Raw genomic sequence first — 20,141 nt, 5'->3', positions numbered from 1 at the left:
CCAAACACCTATTTGGACAAAATTGGAAGCGGACCTCGCAATGATACTTCTTGCCAAGTTTGATGAAGATCCATCAAGTAGTTAATGGAAAGGTTTTATTCAAAGGTGATTCTATCTTTAGTTCGGTGGGGCCTTATAAAGGACAAATTGTTTCAGAGAAGAAGATATTAAAGTAACAAGAGCTCAGCCAAGCTGGGCAACATACGCCCGAATGTTTATATCAGAGAAGGATAGAAGCAAAATTTAAAGGAGCATTTAAATTATACTAACAAATTTTATTGTTGTTTTTTCTTTTTTGGATGGGGCCGAAATGTAGATTGTTGCACTCTGTACATCGTCGTCATGTCCACCTGCCTATATTCCAAGTTTCAAGTCAATACCTATAACATCTGACCTCTGGTTCATGCACTCTCTACATCGTCTCATCATCACCTAACTACATCCCAAGTTTGAAGTCAACACCTTTAGTGGTTAATAAGTTATGTTCCAGACACAAAATAAAACATATCTTTAACCTCAAATAATGTCCTTCTGGTTCATAAGTTCTGCACATTGACTCATAGCCACCTACCTACAAGCCAAGTGAAAAGTCAATAATTAGCGCGTTTTTTCAGTTATCCTCTGGACATGAAAAACGATGGCCAGATTTGACCTTTTATCTCATTTTGTGACCTTGACATTTGACCTACAGAGCCAGCTCGAGGATCTGAATATTGTCTTATTGCCATCTACCTAAATGCCAAGTTTAAAGTAAATACATTTAATGGTTATTAAGTTATGCTCCGGAAACGAATTATGATGAACAGACTGACGGAGACGCATACGCAGTCACGTAATGCGTCTCGTGTTTCCAAAACAGCCTTATAAAAATCGGACAAGAAGTTTCATAGAACAATTTAATATAGGGAAAAGTAACATAGCGTAATAATTTGAACGACCTTGACAGAAGGTTACATAAGGACCTTTTGTGGGAAATTATTTTGAAATTTAGCCGGCAGTTTCATACAAGAAGAGTTTACATATAGGAAAAATAGACAACGCCCGCTGGGGGTCATGTCTTTAAGGAATCGGAGTAACTGAACAATTTTGGTAGATGATCACACAAAGACCATATGTGTGAAATTATGTCAAAATTGGACCTGCAGTTTCATACAAGAAGATTTCTAAAGTTTCTACTATATAGGACACATTTTTCTCACCCTTTGACATTCGACGCTATTTTGATGGTTCAAATGCTTGTTAAAACAAGTAGTCTAATTAGTTCAAATTAAACTAGATTTAAGAAAATAAAAATAGCAATATCGGAAATCTACAGAAGACGAATGTGAATTGGTCATTCTCAGATCTTCGTTTAGAAGATCAAGTACTTGAGTCAGATTGGGCTACAGTTGCAACAAAAAGTGAGATGAGCAGAATGCGTTTCATTGTTGATTTGTTTCTTTTTGGTTGAGCACAATTTTCTTTTAACAATGTTTCAGTTATGTAATGTCTGGAATTTAACCAAAACAGTGTTTCAGGATTCTTTACCAGTACTAACCTATTCTCCGCAAGTAACTGCCATTTTTCCATGTAAATCAGAGATGGAGGGCGAAATATTTTAAGTTCAATGCCTTCTAGAAAATCATGGAGAACATACACCCCGTCCAGGGATTGAACTCAAGTCCAAATGGTATGTAGTATGTGATCTCCCTATTGAGCTAAGCGGGCGGACCCGACTGCATTTCTATATTTCTATCTCATTTTCAAAGCTTGGTATAATATAAACTCTTACCGTCATTTCTATCATCTGAAAACCAACAGCCTGTCAAGTCGAGGCTTGTTAACTCATAATTGTGATAATCACACAATACTGAGTTGCCTTGTTTAAGTTCATCAAGTGTATGCATTGCATTTTCCCAAGAGGGTGCAGTGGGACATTTGAAGTGACATTCAACTTCACACTTTTTGAAAACCTTTTCAAAGAATTCGTCCATACGCTTTTTAACATCGAGACATATTTCTTTTGATGGTAAATTATCACTACATCTCACAATCCAAATCTGCACAACGTTATTACGGAAATGTACATATAGAATATGAGCGCTTCGTAGCCTAAATATCCCACAACCGCAATATATGTCTACGCGTTCTTCTCCAGTCTCGCGATTCTTTTCTCTACGAATATTCCATCTTGATACGCACTCTACAAGCAGTCTGTTGAAAATGGCCAGTGGAATAAACTTTGATTTTGTTGTATAGCATAACTTGCTGGTAAAGGTCGTCCCATCAGCGGAAAAATGACACTTCCTTTTCTTGATGTCCCCGAGCTTCAGCAAATCTTCTGACGGAGCTTGCTTGAGTATACAGGGAGCAAAATATGAATCTTGTTTCTGAAAAACGTTCAATGTTTTGACTTTGAATGTATGTCTTGGCAACCCAGCTGCATATTGTCTTAGGTTTCATAACTAGAAATATTTGCTTTTCTGCAGACTAAATAATACCCCCGTTACACCGCCTTCCTGTGCGAAAGATAGACCTGTTGTATAAATCTTATGTCAAAGGGGCCATACCTTCCCCAAAAATTGGTTGATTTTAGGTCGAGTATGAAGCAAGTTTTACAACTTACATTAATCACTCTCAAAACCCGATTCTTGATGGAAATCATCGCTACAAGGGTTTGAGAGAAGAGGCCAGTTTCCCTTTTAAAGAGAATTCCTATAGTTTTTTTCCTTTCATAGAATTTTTTTTAATTCACATATATGATAGGAAAATTTGTGCTGAAAACAATGAACAAATAAAAACAATAGGTCACCAGGCTTGTTTTTGTGAAAAAATGTTTTGAACACACCCACTGTTGCTGAAACTGCCAGCGATTTTTCAACATTTCATAATTTTCTGCTTTTTTATAAATACCAACCAAAATATACATCCAGGCAGCACAATACGGTTTTTTCTTTTTACAGATTTTATTATATACTTATTTGATATCATAGTCATATTTGTAATACTCTATCCTTACAATAATGGGTACAAATGAAAAAAATATTGTTTCATATTTACTTTTGTGAACTTTTTTCAATGAAAAATACCCATGGTGAAGAATATTTTTTTTTTAAATTTTGAAAAAACTCTTTCATAGAATTTTTTCTTTTTCTTCTTGTGTATAGATAATTGTATTGTGAGCACAAAAATGGCTAAAAATGTATGGGTCACCAGGCTAAATTTTATGTTAAGACCGCTAGAATACAACACCTGTTCGGACGGAAATGGCGCGAAGATGGCCAAATTGATTACATGTATGTCTGCTAAAAGTTAAAAAAAAAAGTTTTAAAAATTCTTAATTCTTTCTATAATTGAATACTAAATAATCTGAAAGGTGATATTGTCTTATCAGTACTAAGTCAATTATCTTACATTATATGAACAACACTGTCTTTGTACTAACATGCGATGTGAAAACACAACCACAAAAATAGCAAGATACCTGTCAGGCATGATACTTGTCAATACAACATAAACCAGTATCAACATTTGATTACTGATATAACTTATCAAAAATGTTATTTCATTCAAAATTCCTCATATTTAAGATTGTCTGTAACATGTTTCAACAAATGTTGACTTCAGTTCAGTTTTCCATAGAAAGTGTCGACTGCGCAGAAAGATGCGCATAAAAAACTATAGGAATTCCCTTTAATGCTGATTGCCAAGCAAAGGAGCTACTAGTACTATTTTCACGTCTTTAGTATGACGTGGCCGGGGATCGTATCCATGACCTCCTGCACTCGAAGCGGACGCTTTACCACAAGGCTATCGGCGCGGTAAGATCTTTGCTACCAAAACATACTTAACTAGTTACATGTGAATAATTTGCTAGTAATTAGTAGCCCCTTTAGAAACAATAACCAAAGCTACAGAATAAGTAAACTTAGTAACCAATATAGTGGGCCTTAAATGGACACACATGTGTAGAAGTGCACTCTATGTGCCAAGTCTACCTTAAAGGACGGAAACATAATACGTCCAGTTTCCTTTAATAGGCTAATAAAACATGTAAATCCATAGAGGTAAGTTCCAGTCCTTCATAAAATAAGAAAAATATAGACAGACTGTACGAAACCATAACATTTTGGGATAGTTTGGACCAGTATGAGAATTTCGTCTGTACAGGCGAAGGTGAAGGCCACAGCAATTTGGAATTCTGTTTTTAGAAAATTCTAAATTGCCGCCTTACAAAAAACTGTAATTTCCCTAATTTTAGTTATTCGTTTCGTTTTCACAGGTTTTAATCAATTACTAAATATATAAGTAATACTGATGATCAGTTGTAATCTATGTGGCTTTATCTGAACTAACTTAGTTTGTCCGTCCGTACGCAAAATGAATACGTAATGGTTTTATCTGATGCAAGACGAAACGATAAACAAAGGCATTACAAAATATCTCGATAATTGATATTTTGGCATGTTAAACACTTTTAACAAATAACCATGGTCAGTATTTTGTGTATTTCTATTAACAGCATATTCAAAATGGCCGTCAGCTACTTTATAATAAATTAAACTGAAACTGCAATTCTAAGTGGTTCCTGCATTCTGGTTCTTTAACAATAATCTTATTCGTAGCTTAAAGCTTGCGACTTATGGAAGCAAACAAAAATATTGAACTTGAATGTATTATTCTTTATCATTTTCATATCTTTCGTATATCATGTATAAATGAAGCAGTCACATGGAGATGCGGCACATATAAAATAATTACAAGCTAAAAGGAAAAAAATAATAGTAATGTATTGTCAAATGTATTTAAAATAAACAACTAAAAAGGTCCTTTTGCTACACAGTTGTCAATAAACAAGTGACCGGGTATTGCAGTGGCAAGAATGAAGTTCCCTACCGGTGAAAAAAATTAACATGACCTTCAATAGTGAACATGACCTTTGACCGACAACTTTGGGCCACGTACGCGACACATAGTTTAATCATTTCTGTGTAGTGCTAAAAATCCTTGAATGAAATTAAAAGTAATGGAACAGAAAAAAATTTTTACTTGACCTTGCATAGTGACCCTGACCTTTACTCGACAAGCATAGATCATGCGTTAACACATTGTCTCATTTGGAGGTACGTTTGGGTGTAGCACTAAGACAATCCATCAATGCATATAAAAGTAATGCAGCAGAAACAATTTTACGTGACATTCAGTAATGGAGATTTTGACCTTTGACCCACAAGCATAAGTCGTGTATGTACATAATTTACATATTACCCTCTATACACATACATAATTCTATAAACCTAGTATCAATACTTTTTAGTTATCGCATGATCCAGATTTGTGGACGGACGGACATAGTGCATTTTCTACAGTTCCCTCCGGTGTTCCACTGGTAGGGGACTTATAAGAATGAGTAACCGCATAGTTGTTTCCCTTATATAACTTACGTTAAATACAGTTCGTTCTAAAGAATGCTTAATACAAACTTTTGTTGAACCTCAATGACAAAATGATGTCGAACATAATGTTCCATTTTCAAAACTGGCATGCAAGACATGTAACAATATATCGTTAAAATGTTTTTAGTGAAAACGTTGGCTGCCAATTTTGTCCGAAATGATATCCAAAATACTCAATCTTTCCAGTTGCAAGAATCGTTTGGTGATAACTACCAAAACATGTCTTAAACTATGTATCTTAAAATCATTGTTTCTATGATTCTGCATGAAATTAGATTGGATGATCAAGACAGTACAGACACGCAACCATGTTTGAAAACATGTCAAATGATTAAATAGTGTTATAGAGACTAAAAACAAAATGCAACATATGAAAAACATATTCACATTCCGCCCATAACACTATAATTTTATTGAATTGAACGTCATATTCATGCAAGAACACGATCTCAAATTTCTGGACCAGCTCTATAGACTAGATATTTGTTTGTCATGTAAGCAGATTATATCTGTCTATTGGGCAAACAGTTGTCAAATTCAGTCTGTTAATCAGTAGCAAATATAGATTTTTTTTGCCCTTCAGTTTCTTATAAAAGGTCTGCCTACTATTTAACACTGGACAGCATTGATCACAATCCGTCCGGTCAAATTACAAAGGACTATTTCCATGGTTCAGGAATTATTTTGTTCCAGAATCTCTGAAGGCAACAGCAGGTATTTTCGCTCATTATACAGACGTACCTCCAACTGAGACAGATACTGCATGAATTGCAGTGCCTGCTTCAAATACATTCGTATTGTCATTATTTTACAAAAAAGCTACCACATCTGCAATGGTGAAACACGGAGTAGCTAATCAGCAAAGGGTTTCCAATATCTTCATCCCGCGCAGTTAACCGTTCTATGCCATTGCTAAATATATTCAATGCTCATGGCCTGATAGCCATGGTGAATACAGCATGTAATTATGTTCGGAGACCTCCATATCGAAATGGCAGAATTATGCTCAGGACACGAATAAAGACGGATAGACAGACAGACGGACGGACGCACGCACGAAATCGCCGTCACAAAATATGTCCCCTTTTTTTCAAAACTGGCGTATAAATATGATAAATAGACTTATCATTCACTTTCTCAGATCAAAATAAAATAAAACCAAAAATTACATTATATTTCTATATGCGAAAAACAATTTAAAGTTTTGCCAAAAAATAAAGATTTTACACTTACATCATGTTATGTACGGTCGGACGAACAGACATACAAATGTGAAAATTGACATATCTTCAGGTAAATGAATCTCCTGGCCATAGGAAGTAAGTATAAATAATTTTTCACACATATATGCATCAAAAATGAAATGAAAACTAAATCTAATTCAAATAATATTTTTAAATGGCGGCCATTTTGAATGTTGTAAAAATAGATTTCTGTACAGGTGTGACTTCGACATTTACAGCCAAAAGTTTCTACTGTTCAAAACTACCGCTGTGCTTTTGTCCAGCCCGCCTAGATCTTTCAAATGTTAAAACACAGTAATTTTGAACTTATACTTGTTCAACAAGTTACTAGCATTAATAACTAAGCCAAGATTGTCCTTCAGTTAAATCTAAAGCAGCATTCTTTTTAACAACTAAATATTTCTGAAAATAACTGGAATACAGAATTTACAAAATAAGTAGTGATATACGAGTGACAAAAACAACCTATATGAATTCTCGAAAGTGGCTTTTAGGCGAAGTATTTAAATCGGGCACACACAAATCCACTAAAATCGTTTCATAGAATAAAACGTGTAATATCTTTATTTACGCCCGGAAAAATGTTTATATTTGACATCATCACAAAGGTATCAGTTTTGTGAAATTTGAAATAATTACAATAAAATCGTTTAGTGTTATTATGTCTACTATTCGTGCGTTGTTTATCAAAGGTTTCGCGGTTTCAGATCATAAAATTCTGGCAGCCCAATAGATCTATAGATGGGCTAACAGTTGATATGAGAAGAGAAATAAACCCAAAATCTTTTGAGGAATTGGGCATCGTAAAGAAAGGAAACGTGGTTTCCTAATAAAAAATCAAATTTACAAAATCGTCATGTCTGGGAATGAATGAATGCCAAGAAAAGCCCTTTCAGCAATTATTCCATGAAAGATATATTAAATTAACTGTAGATGTAAATATCTATTACCAAAATTAAAATAATTTCATTTACCTCTCTGTCCTTGACGATCAATCCAAACTTTTCCATATATTCTAACAGTAGTGTTCTTTCTGACATCGTCATGCCTTTCCAACATGTGTCTAAGAAAAAAACTGATGTTTTAAACTCTTTTTAATTTCTATTTAGAACAAGTTCTCTACGAATATATCACTCAGTCATGCACTTTCATACATTGACAATTCTATTTTGCTTACATAATATAAACTGGCTTTTATTTATTGGGCACCATATTTTATTGTTTTATATGGAAAAAATCCCAATACATACCAATCAAGTCTTTTTTCAGTATTGCTGTTTCATTAAACTGCTGCCATATTTCAAATGTTTCTGAATCTTCATTAGGCATAAACTCTTCTGCTGTAATTAATTCTTTGAAGGCATCAATCAACCACTGAGGGTCTAGCAGAATATAGTCTTTCAGACTGTTTTCACTGCAATGAAACAAATTCTCATCCTTAATATGGCAAATATATACACTCAACCAGTGTTAAAGACCACCTCTGAACAGAGACCACATGGCTCAAAAGACCACAGGTTTTGTTTCCAATTTTAACATGTACAGTGTATTTTAATCTGTGAATAGTGAATAAAGACCACATCCCAATAAACACCACATTCTGGTTCTCCCAAGGGCCTGACTTTACTTAAATATATGTACATTTGTATATTTAAACGACTGGGATTTATAGGACAACCTGTGTAAAGTACCAATGACATACAGTGAGCATTTTAATGTAAATCTATAATTTATCATTAAATGACTCATAGCCCTAAACCATTGTTAAGACAATGAAATATTTTTCTCAGTATACTACGGTGTTCCGTTTGGACAATCGTGACATTTTAGTGAATCCTTAACCGTGATGTACGATGGTACGATGACGAAAATGCGATGATGCGATGGCACGATGATGAAACAACGATGGTACGATGGTGAAAACGCGATGGCACAATGATGAAATCGCGATGATGCGATGGTACGATGGTGAAATGCCGATGTAATCTCGCGTTTTCGTCATCGTACCATCGCGTTTTCACCATCGTATTATCGTACCATCGTGTTTTCATCATCGTGCCATCGCGTTTTCACCATCGTGTTTTCATCATCGTATCGTCGCGTTTTCACCATCGTGTCGTCGCATTTTCACCATCGTACCATCGCGTTTTCACCATCGTACCATCGAGTTATCACCATCGTACCATCGCATTTTCACCATCGTACCATCGCCTTCCGGTGGTCATGCGCAGTGGTACATTATATGTGTCAGTAATATACAGGCTTGATACAATCTCATTTCCACATTGCACTATGCGTAGTATGCATTCTAAGAAGAATAAGCTGAGTTTGAATAATATCATGTGACTATTACACCCAGCTTTTTATTTACTTCCATGCATACATAAAATACAAAGGACGTGGCCTTGATGATTTTGCACAGGTTTAATGAACGGAGCACTGAACATTTTGTAAACTGACATTTTGCAAAACAGCAGAATCTAAATGGTAAATTTCTTCTCGCAAGATACATTGAGATACATTCATCTATTGTTGACAAAAAATACAAGTGCACGGAACTACGCATTTCAAACCGGAAGGCGTTGGTACGATGGTGAAAACGCGATGGTACGATGGTGAAACCGGCAAGGTACGATGGTGATAACGCGATGGCACGATGGTGAAAACGCGATGGTACGACGGTGATAACGCGATAGCACGATGGTGAAAACGCGATGGTACGATGGTGATAACGCGATGGCACGATGGTGAAGTACTTTAACAAGTACAGTGATGACATATTGTGAGACTTTCACAGCTTTTGATCTCAGCTAAACTGCGTTCAGGATGTGCTATTATATGTAGATAATCCGGCGTTCTACGTCATCATTTTACCTAAATGTCTTCCCTGAAACTATAGTTCAGAACTAGAAACTGCTTTTGTAAAAAAAGCGCATGTCTCCCCCAATGCAAAGTCCTATAGGCAAGAAGTCAATAGGGGTCAGGAGCGAAAGTCAAAGAGACATTGATGGTTGGCTGCAATAGGGATCATCTACTTGGCATGTCCAGTCATCCCGCTAAGTTTTAACTCTTTTGGCCTAGTTGATTGGATCAAAAATGTGGTCTCTTAAGTGTAAACAAGCATTTTCTTCAATTTGACCTAGTGACCTAGTTTTTGAGCTAAGATGACCTACATTCGAATCTGACCTAGATTTGATCAAGGCAATCATTCTGACTAAATTTCATCAATCTTGATTAAAAAATACAGCCTCTATCGCATACAAAACGTTTTTCTTTGATATATCCTAGCGACCTAGTTTTTGACCCCAGATGACCCATACTTAAACTTGTCCTTTATTTCATCAAGGCTAGCATTCTGACCAAATTTCATGAAGATCAATTGAAAAATACAGTCTCTATTGCATATACAAAGGTTTTTCTTTGATTTGACCTAGTGACCTAGTTTTTGACCACAGATGACCCATATTCTAACTTGACCTAGATTTCGTCAAGGCAATCATTCTGACTAAATTTTATGTGAACCCAGTGTAAAATGCAGCCTCTATTGCATACACAATGTTTTTCTTTAATTTGACCGGGTGACCTAGTTTTTTATCCCATATGACCCATATTCAAACTCCATCTAGATATCAAATAGACAAACATTCTGACCAAAATTCATGAAGATCAATTGAAAAATACAGCCTCTAACGCATACACAAGGTTTTTCTTTGATTTGACCTAGTGACCTAGTTTTTGACCCCAGATGACCCATTTTCAAAACTGGCCTAGATTTCATCAAGATTATCATTCTGACAAAATTTCATGAAGATCAGTTGAAAAATACAGCCTCTATCGCACACACAAGGTTTTTCTTTGATTTGATCTAGTGACCTACTTTTTAACCCCAGATAACCTATTTTCAAACTCGGCCTAGATTTCATCAAGGTAATCATTCTGACAAAATTCATGAAGATAAAATGAAAAATACAGCTTCTATCGCATACACAAAGTTTTTCCTTGATTTGACCTAGTGACCTAGTTTTTGACCCAGGGTGACCCATTTTCGAACTTGACCTAGATTTCATCAAGGTTATCATTCTGACAAAATTTCATGAAGATCAACTGAAAAATACAGCCTCTATCGCATACACAAGGTTTTTCCTTGATTTGACCTAGTGACCTACTTTTTGACCCCAGATGACCCATTTTCAAACTCGGCCTAGACTTTATCAAGGATATCATTCTGACCAAAATTCATGAAGATAAAATGAAAAATACAGCCTCTATCGCATACACAAGGTTTTTCCTTAATTTGACCTAGTGACCTAGTTTTTGACCCCGGGTGACCCATTTTCGAACTGGTCCTAGATTTTATCAAGGGAATCATTCTGACAAAATTTCATGAAGATCAATTGAAAAATACAGCCTCTATCGCATACACAAGGTTTTTCCTTGATTTGACCTAGTGACCTAGTTTTTGACCCCAGATGACCCATTTTCGAACTCGGCCTAGATTTCATCAAGGTAATCATTCTGACCAAGAGGGCCATGAAGGCCCTGTATCGCTCACCTGACCTATTGACCTAAAGATCATCAACATTAACATTCTGACCAAGTTTCATTAAAATATGGTCATAAATGTGGCCTCTAGAGTGTTAACTAGCTTTTGATTTGATTTGACCTGGTGACCTAGTTTTTGATCCCACATGACCCAGATTCGAACTTGACCTGAAGATTATCAAGGTCAACATTCTGACAAAGTGTCATTAAGATGCAGTCATAAATGTGGCCTCTATAGAGTGTTCACAAGCTTTTCCTTTGATTTGACCTGGTGACCTAGTTTTTGACCCCACATGACCCAGATTTAATTTTGACCTTAAGATCATCAACATTAACATTCTGACCAAGTTTCATTAAGATACGATCATAAATGTGGCTTATACAGTGTTAACTAGCTTTTCCTTTGATTTGACCTAGTGACCTAGTTTTTGGTCCCTTCTGACCCAGATTGAAAGCTGACCTAAAGATTGTCAAGATTAACATTCTGACCAAGTTTCATTAAGATATGATCATAATTGTGGCCTCTAAAGTGCTAACTAACTTTTCATTTGATTTGGCCCGGTGACCTAGTTTTGGACCCCACATGACCCAGATTCAAACTGGACCTAAATATCATCAAGATTAACATTCTGACTCAGTTTGATGAAGATACAGTCATAAATGTGGCCTCTAGAGTGTTAACAAGCTTTTCCTTTGATTTGACCTGATGACCTAGTTTTTGACCCCAGATGACCCAATATTAAACTCGTCCAAGTTTTTATTGAGGGTAACATTCTGACCAAGTTTCATTAAGATTGGGCTAAAACTGTGCACTCTAGAGTGTTAACAAGCTTTTCCTTTGGTTTGACCTGGTGACCTAGTTTTTGAACCCAGATGACCCAATATCAAATTCGTCCAAGATTTTATTGAGGGTAACATTCTGACCAAGTTTAATTAAGATTGGGTCAAAATTGTGACCTATAGAAATTTAACAAGCTTTTCCTTTGATTTGTCCTGGTGACCTAGTTTTTGACCCCAGATAACCCAATATCAAACTCGTCCAAGATTTTATTGAGGGTAACATTCTGTTTCATTAAGATAGGGCCAAAATTGTGACCTCTAGAGTGTTAACAGTCAAATTGTTGACGACGGACGGACGGACGGACGGACGACGGACACAGGGCGATCACAAAAGCTCGTGCTCAGGTGAGCTAAAAAGGATCTGCCAAATAAAAACAAGAGCACTGCAATGCAGTGCAATATACACAAAGCAGTCATATTTGACCTTTGACCCCTAAGTGTGACCTTGACCTTGAAGCAAGTCATCCGAAAAATGCGCTCTGCACGTTGTCTGAGTGTGGTGAACATTTGTGCCAAGTTTCTTTCAAATCCTTCAAGCAGTTCAAAATTTAGAGCGGACACAAAACAAACTGATATGACCTTTGACCCCTAAGTGTGACCTTGACCTTGAAGTAACACATCCAAAACATGCGCTCTGCACGTTGTCTCGGTCTGGTAAACATTTGTGTCAAGTTTCTTTGAAATCCTTCAAGGGGTTCAAGAGTTACAGAGCGGACACGAAATTGCTAATGGACGGACAGACAGACTGACTTCGGGACCAAAACATAATACGTCCCTTCGGGTGTATAAAAATAGACTTCGGTTTGCGTACCTTTTCGCCAATCTCCGTATCAAACCAGTTGTACCCGATTAGGAATGATTAGAAGCAACCACTTTCTACGGCTGTCAAACAACACTTTAAAACTACATTCATAATACAATCTGCAGGAAAATCTAATGGAAAAATAGCACGCAACAAAGCAAATAATAGCAAACACAGTTTGTGAAACCTTACTTGAAATATATAAAACTTCCAACTTCGTGAAAAAATTTCAAGAACACAGCCACCTCTTTTTCATCAAGTTTGAAAGGTAATTCTTCGTTGCACTTTGAGAAATCTGTTTCTTTATTTAATATCTAATGAAATATAAATTACATATAAACAAAAATAGTACAGTGAGATCAATTCTCCACATAAAATCACAATACAAAGAAAACTATCAAGGCTGTATGAATACAGGTTTATGAATTATGTTGTATGAATATATTACTTTATCAAAGAAAGAGCTATTTCCCTTATCAAAATTGTGTTTTCATAATGATTGGTCAGAAACATCAGTCTAAGAAATTTAGTTTTAAACCAAATTATCACTGAGAATTACTGAAAATAATATTATGTTTGAATATATAAATTATAAATGACATGAAATGTCTGAAAAAGAAGTTTTATATATCTGAAACAGAATAAGCAAGTAAAAAACCTTTATTCCCTGTTCTTTTTTCTTATTAAGGGCTTCCTCCAGCAGCAAAAATTTTGTAGGTATAAGGTCACCAATATAGCTTTGTTTTTTAGAAATTTCCAAAATTTCCCTTTTAAGCTCTTCAAATTGACCAGACGTGTCTACGGTAAAGGTGTTGTCAATCATGAAATGCTTTAAAATGTGGTATTTTGCTTCACCGTCACCCAATTTCGTCCTCAGTGGGCGAAAATACTTTTTCTCCAAGTCGGTTTTCCCCATCTAAAATAAACAGAAATAACTTTATCTCCCTTTTGTTACAATTTTAAAAGAAATAAATGAAAGTGTCTATTTCAGCTTGGCACTATTTTTTTTTTTTTCCAAATAGCAAATTCTAACCAAAGTTTCCCTAAGTTCTACGGAAGAGTGAATTCATATGCAGTATCTGCCCAAGCATAAAGAGATGTTTTAGGACTTGAACACTAAAACTAGAGATCGTTTTTCATCTCTGAAAATCTCTGAACCACAACATTTGAAAAATAAACACAATAAAGCATGGCATTCATCAGTCCTGTTAAGTTTCTTGGAATTCCAACCAGTGGTGTGCGAGAAGAAGCAAGCACAGACATTAATGAACTTGGCAAATCAAGGGTCATAACTGAGCTGAAAAACACTGAAGTGGAACACCCGGACAATATGCATAACTAAGCTTTGTACTGATAATACCTGTAAGCTTTAGTGAAAAATGTCCAAAGGTGTAACAGAAGTTGCCAAAACATCATAAAAGTTGACAAATAACGAGTCAAAACACACTAGGTAACCGCATATGTCCGGCGCTTGATTGATTTTACCGGGGTAAATATTCTCATTTTGGTCTATAAAAACAAATATTCGGTAAATTCGCCTCTCTTCCCTTATCTGTAAAGACTGAAGTTTCCAAAGCCTAATTTAAATCTTGAGAAGATAACATTTTATGGCAAAACGGAAAAGTTTAATGTAAAACTCTACGCTTATCTCGGCAGTTATAAAGTTTATGGCCATATTTGTTTGAAAATATTGCAAAACAAAGATTATTTCTTTATCGAATATATTTATCAATCATTCCCCTGTCATCCTTCTAAACTATAATTCAAAATCGATCGCTGTTTAAGTGTAAATTTTAAAGTTTGAAATACACCATATATACGAAACAAGAGGGTCATGATGACCCTGGATCGCGCACCTGGTAATATGATTTACATGTTTCAAATGCCAAACTGATGCTAAAATATTAAGTAGGTCAGTAGATCACATTCAAGGTCACTGAAGGTCAGTTTTAAGATCTGGTACAAATGTTCAAAAAAGCTAATTTTGGCCCTTTCAGGGGCCGTAACTCTGGAATCCGTTATGGGATCTGGTCGGTTCAAGAAAGGAATCAAGATCTTATGGTGACACAAGTTTTGTGCAAGTTTGATTAAAATCAAATCATAAATGAAGCTGCTATTGTGCAGACAAGGTCAAACAATCTAATTTTGCCTCTTTTAGGGGCCATAACTCTAGAACCCATTATGGGATCTGGTCGGTTCAAGAAATGAACCGAGATCTTACGATGACACAATCTTACGATGACACAAGTTTTCTGCAAATTTAATTAAATTCAAATCATAAATGAAGCTGCTATTGTGCAGACAAGGTCAAAATAGCTTATTTTGGCCCTTACAGGGGCCATAACTCTGGAACCCATGACGAAATCTGGCCAGTTCAAGAAAGGAACCAAGATCTTACAGTGATACAAGTTGTGTGCAAGTTTGGTAAAAATAATCAAATAATAAATGAAGCTGCTATTGTGCAGAAAAGGTCAAAATAGCTAATTTTGGCCCTTCAGGGGCCATAACTCTGGAACCCATTATGGCATCTTGCCAGTTCAAGAAAGGAACTAAGATCTTATGGTGATACAAGTTGTGTGCAAGTTTGGTTAAAATAAAATCATAAATGAAACCACTATCGTGCAGACAAGAAATTGTTGACGCACAAAAATAGCAAATTCTGACCCTTTAAGGGGCAATAACTCTAGAATCCATGATGGGATCTGGCCAGTTTTCGAAAGGAACTGAGATATCATGCCAATACAAGTTTTGTACAAGTTTGTTCAAAATAGCTTGCAAAATGTGGTCTCTATCTTGTTCACAAGAAATTATTGACGGACGGACGGACGGACGGACGGACGAAGGGTGATCACAAAAGCTCACCCTGTCACTATGTGACAGGTGAGCTAACAAAAAAAGGAACACAGTGGGGCACAGCCTTGGAACGGTCTGTGACAAAAACACCACTGGGGAACTTACACCAAGTTTAGTGAAGATTCACATGTGATTTTTGAGAAGGTCCTTTAAAGGTGTTTTTTTTTCTATTTTAGCTCTGGCAATTTCTTAAAGGGGCCAAGCTGAACCACTGGAGTAATAATGCCAGGATGCTACTGACCAAGTTCATTGTAATTCTTACCATTAGTTGCAGAGTAGGAGATGTTTAAGTAAAAATGTTGACGCGGGACGACGAACGTAACGTATTGAAAGTAAAGGACTTCAAACTTCTGACTGCATTTTACCGTTTCGATAAGTATTTGTTGATGGTTATTAACTTTAAATGCACTCTACAATTGAAAATATAATAATTGTACTGATACATCTACGTGTGGTAAATGGTAGCTTACCCGGTATTTTGTTTCATCGATTTTTTGTCTTTTTGCATACTTATCAGCAAATGTTCCAACAAGTAGAACTGGTGGCTCGCCTTTTTTCTCTGATTTACAAAACTCGTGTATAGAATTAAGCCAAAACCTTGCAAAATCTAAAATAAAAAAGAACATTAAATTTTGTTGAATTGATATCCTACACAAAATTCTATTTGACAGTAGAATGTCAGAATATAAATTACAGATTTTTTATTACTTTTTATTACTAGTAAATCATATATAATGCATGACACATTAATTTCTTTACTCTATTGCGTTTTATACAATCAACATTGTGGGTAGGGTAGCGGAGATTGAATCAAAGGCTTGAAGGGCCTGAGAGTCGGCTAATGATTGATGTACTGGTAGTATAGTCTACCAGTTTCAGTTTGGTTTTAGTTTTTTTTCCCAACTGAACAGAGATTTTGTTACAATAGATGAAATGGACATTCAATCGATGCCTAGTAAAACTTTGATTGACATTATACAAGTATTTAAACCCAATATATTTCTCTAAAATTGAAGAGTGGTTCCCAAAAATAAAAATGTTGAAAGTACAAACTACAATTTGACAGGTGACACTAAGATACTGCCCATGACTATAAATATTTTTCCAGTAAACATTTGCCTCCGGCATTACCAAAACAGGCAATTATCGGCTGGTATATATTCGCACATGATAAAATTTGAATATGAAAATTTATATATTGAAATTTTATAGCGCGGATTGCCACATACAACTTGTAACGGATGGACGAAAGAACTGTTCAGATATTTTACAGATAAGGGGCCTGGCAATAACCGTGTCACACGCTAGGTATTGTTCAATCATATTACAAGGGATGTGAATTTAAAGTATACTTACTTTTGCGTTTAAAGATATGTAAATGTTGCTGAGTGTCAATATATAGTGTCATGAATGTTTACACTGACAGGAAAATTGCGCATTCGAAACTAAGAAGTTACTTGGACTAGCTACCAATTTCGGAAAAGATAACCAATATTAATAAATGCAGTTCTTTTTTAGTTAAAACCATCATTTATTCTATTTCAGACCTGTTAACCCCTTCAAAACCATGTCAGTAGTCCCCAAGTCTAATTACTTTCAATTATCCGTTTTGATTCATGTAGACAGACAGGCCCAGACTGGGCTGAAAAAATGTTTGAGCCATTTTTACGTGGTCGGTAGCAGGGTGGGTGTGGGGAGGGGTGTTCCTTCCCGCTTTGAACTGCAGTCAGATTTTGAAATGGGCATTGTGGCAGGTGGTAAAAGGGCAAATGTATCAAACTGTAAAGTGGCAATATGGGGGTAGGGTGTGGGAGGATACCCCCTCCTGCAAGTAGGGTTTGGGGTATCACCACAAGGAAATTTTGAAAATGTAGACTCTTGATACAGCCTTTGGTGCGATTTCTAACTGAACATTTTATGTTTCAATTTCTAAATATTACCTAGATTCTTTTTAGTATTACAATATTCAAAGTATGAATGACTGTCACTTCATATTTTTACTTTCAGGTCATGCCTCAGCACTAGAATATAAGTCTGATATTGATTCTATGTATGTATTATAAAAATAAATTCTAGAATCATTTCTGTTACAATAATATCTATCATGTCTGTTACTTTAATGTTTAAATTTCATAACACAGCTCGATATTTACCCAAAATATTATATCCGGATATGATTACACTTTCTTTTATACCGCCAAAATCTCCAGTTTCAACAATATGATTTTACCTAGTGACCTAGTTTTTGACCTAGATAATCCAGTTTTGAACTTGACCTTAACTACATACAGAGACATACATTCTGATAAAGCTTTATAAATAAACCAATAACAAAATTGGACTTCTAGATTGTTTGTTTTATGATTTGACCTAGTGACTAAGTTTAACTCCTCATGTAACCTAATTTTGAATCCGACTTAGATTTGAAAAAGACAAACATTCTAACAGAGTTTCATAAATGTCAAGTAGTAAATATGGCCTCTAGAGTGTTAATAATGTTTTTTCTGACCTAATGTTTTATTTGACCTAGTCACCTAGTTTAAGACCTTCTGTCACCAAGTTTTAAACTTGATCTAGATTTTACAAAAACACACATTCTGACAAAGATTTATGATGATCTATAAGAAAATGTGGCCTCTAGTGTGTTGAGGTATTTCTATGACTTAACCTATTGACTCAGGTTTTACCCCTGGCAACCAAGTTTTAATCATTCTCAGAATGTTTCAGTAAGATCAAGCAGAAAATGTAGCCTCTATTGTGTTAACAGCCTTTATCTATGATTTGACCTAGTGATCTAATTTTAAATCTCAGGTAAACCAGTTTTACAGTTATCCTATTATACAGAGAAACTCTTCTTACAAATTCTCATGAAGATGAGGAACAAAACGTGGTATCTAGAATGTTAACAAAGTTTTCCTATAAAAATGACCCAGTGACCTAGTTTTTTACCCTAGATGACCCAGTAAAAGATTCCACCGGGACTTTATTAAGAGTAATATTCTGAAGAAGTACCACCAATATTTGGCTAGAATTGTGATTTCTAGAGTGCTAAAAGTTACATTATTAGTACAAATGATGGACAAAAGACATAGAGTGACCACAATAGCTCACAGTGAGCATATTGTGCTCAGGTGAGCTAGAAACCCTATTCTGTGACTTCCAAATGTGCCTTTAACCTTCTAGCTAGAAGTTTGGTTGTTGCATATGACCACATTACAAATGATATCATTTTGGGAAACATTAGAATCCCTTGATGGTTGGCAAAGTTATTGACCGGACAGGAAAAAAAGCTTTTGAACTCTGACCTCTGAATGTCATCTTGACCTTTGAGCTAGGGGTTTGTGTGTTGCAAACAACCAGGTGTCTCATTATTGGGAAATTTTGTGCCAAGTAATACTGAAATCCTTTCAAGGACGACAAAGCTATGGACCTGAAAGGAAAAAAACTATTGACATTTGACCTCTCAGTGTGACCTTGACTTTTTAGCTAGTGGTCAAGATTGTTAAGATTGATACCTTGTCTGATTTTGGTAAAAATGTGTGTGCAAAAAATTATTTTATAATCCCTCGATGGTTGGCTAAATTCTGGACCAGACACGAAACAGACCATGTTTATACCATGTTAACATTTGACCTCCAACTGTGACCTTGCCCTTTAGGCTAAGTTGTGCATGACTCGTTATCTAATTATAGGAAACACTTGTACAAAGTATTTAAAATATCTTGGTGAATTGTTGAATTCAGAAAAGAAGTCCTGTTGGCATTTGACTTTCAAGTGTGCCTAGACCTTAGAGTTTTGCGCCTCATTCTTGAGAGCGTTTGTGCCAAGCAATATTAAAATCCCTTGACGGATGATAAAAGTGTGGACCGGACACGATATGCTGACACACGGAAAGACGGTCGGGCGCAAATCATATAGTGTTTCCACTAAAGTACGTTGTGATAAGTTGAAATTAAAGAACTCACCTACAAACTGTAACTTCCGTCCACCCGTTGAGTCCTCGAAACATGTATCATCAACTTCATCACTTATATCTTTGGACATATCTGTGACAATGAGGTATATTGCCCTTCTTGTGAGGAACACCTGATGGGTGTTATAGAAAGCATACTGCCCAGCAAAGTCCCACACTGAAATGTTTGTTTTGTTTGTGTTGCCTTCTAGGTCTTTTGGCGTGTTTTGCACCAGCCTCTTTAAACAGAAATTATATCTTTTGTTGTGGTCAACATTTTAAAGATAAAAGGAAAGTTATATAAATTGCAAACATACCTAAAGGGTTTCTGTGGTTGTGTGATAGGTGTCAATGACTTGTGTCACTTGCTCTTCACCTCTGATGGTTTCAGCCCTGCTCAGTTCAAGCTGGTCAGTTTATCACAAGAGGATTTAATCTATAATTAAATGTCACAATCAAACACACGGGCCTCA

At 35.8% G+C, this 20,141-nt stretch overlaps 1 protein-coding gene across 1 annotated transcript in view; it reads right to left on the bottom strand.

The window, feature by feature from the left end:
- Positions 1-19,926, bottom strand: part of LOC128554301 (uncharacterized) — a gene marked incomplete at its 5' end in the record, with an annotated part of 57,829 nt that extends 37,903 nt beyond the window's left edge. The window contains 7 exons of the mRNA XM_053535559.1: positions 1,772-2,369; positions 7,654-7,742; positions 7,930-8,093; positions 13,056-13,177; positions 13,522-13,779; positions 16,187-16,323; positions 19,682-19,926. Of these exons, the coding sequence (XP_053391534.1) occupies positions 1,772-2,369; positions 7,654-7,742; positions 7,930-8,093; positions 13,056-13,177; positions 13,522-13,779; positions 16,187-16,323; positions 19,682-19,926 (1,613 nt within the window). The remainder of the gene's footprint in view (positions 1-1,771; positions 2,370-7,653; positions 7,743-7,929; positions 8,094-13,055; positions 13,178-13,521; positions 13,780-16,186; positions 16,324-19,681) is intronic.
- Between the last annotated feature and the right edge of the window lie 215 nt (positions 19,927-20,141).

Source organism: Mercenaria mercenaria, unplaced genomic scaffold, assembly GCF_021730395.1.
Source record: "Mercenaria mercenaria strain notata unplaced genomic scaffold, MADL_Memer_1 contig_4916, whole genome shotgun sequence".
Classification (NCBI taxonomy): domain Eukaryota; kingdom Metazoa; phylum Mollusca; class Bivalvia; order Venerida; family Veneridae; genus Mercenaria; species Mercenaria mercenaria.
Note: the sequence above shows the minus strand (reverse complement) of the source record. Positions and strands in the feature narration are given on the sequence as shown.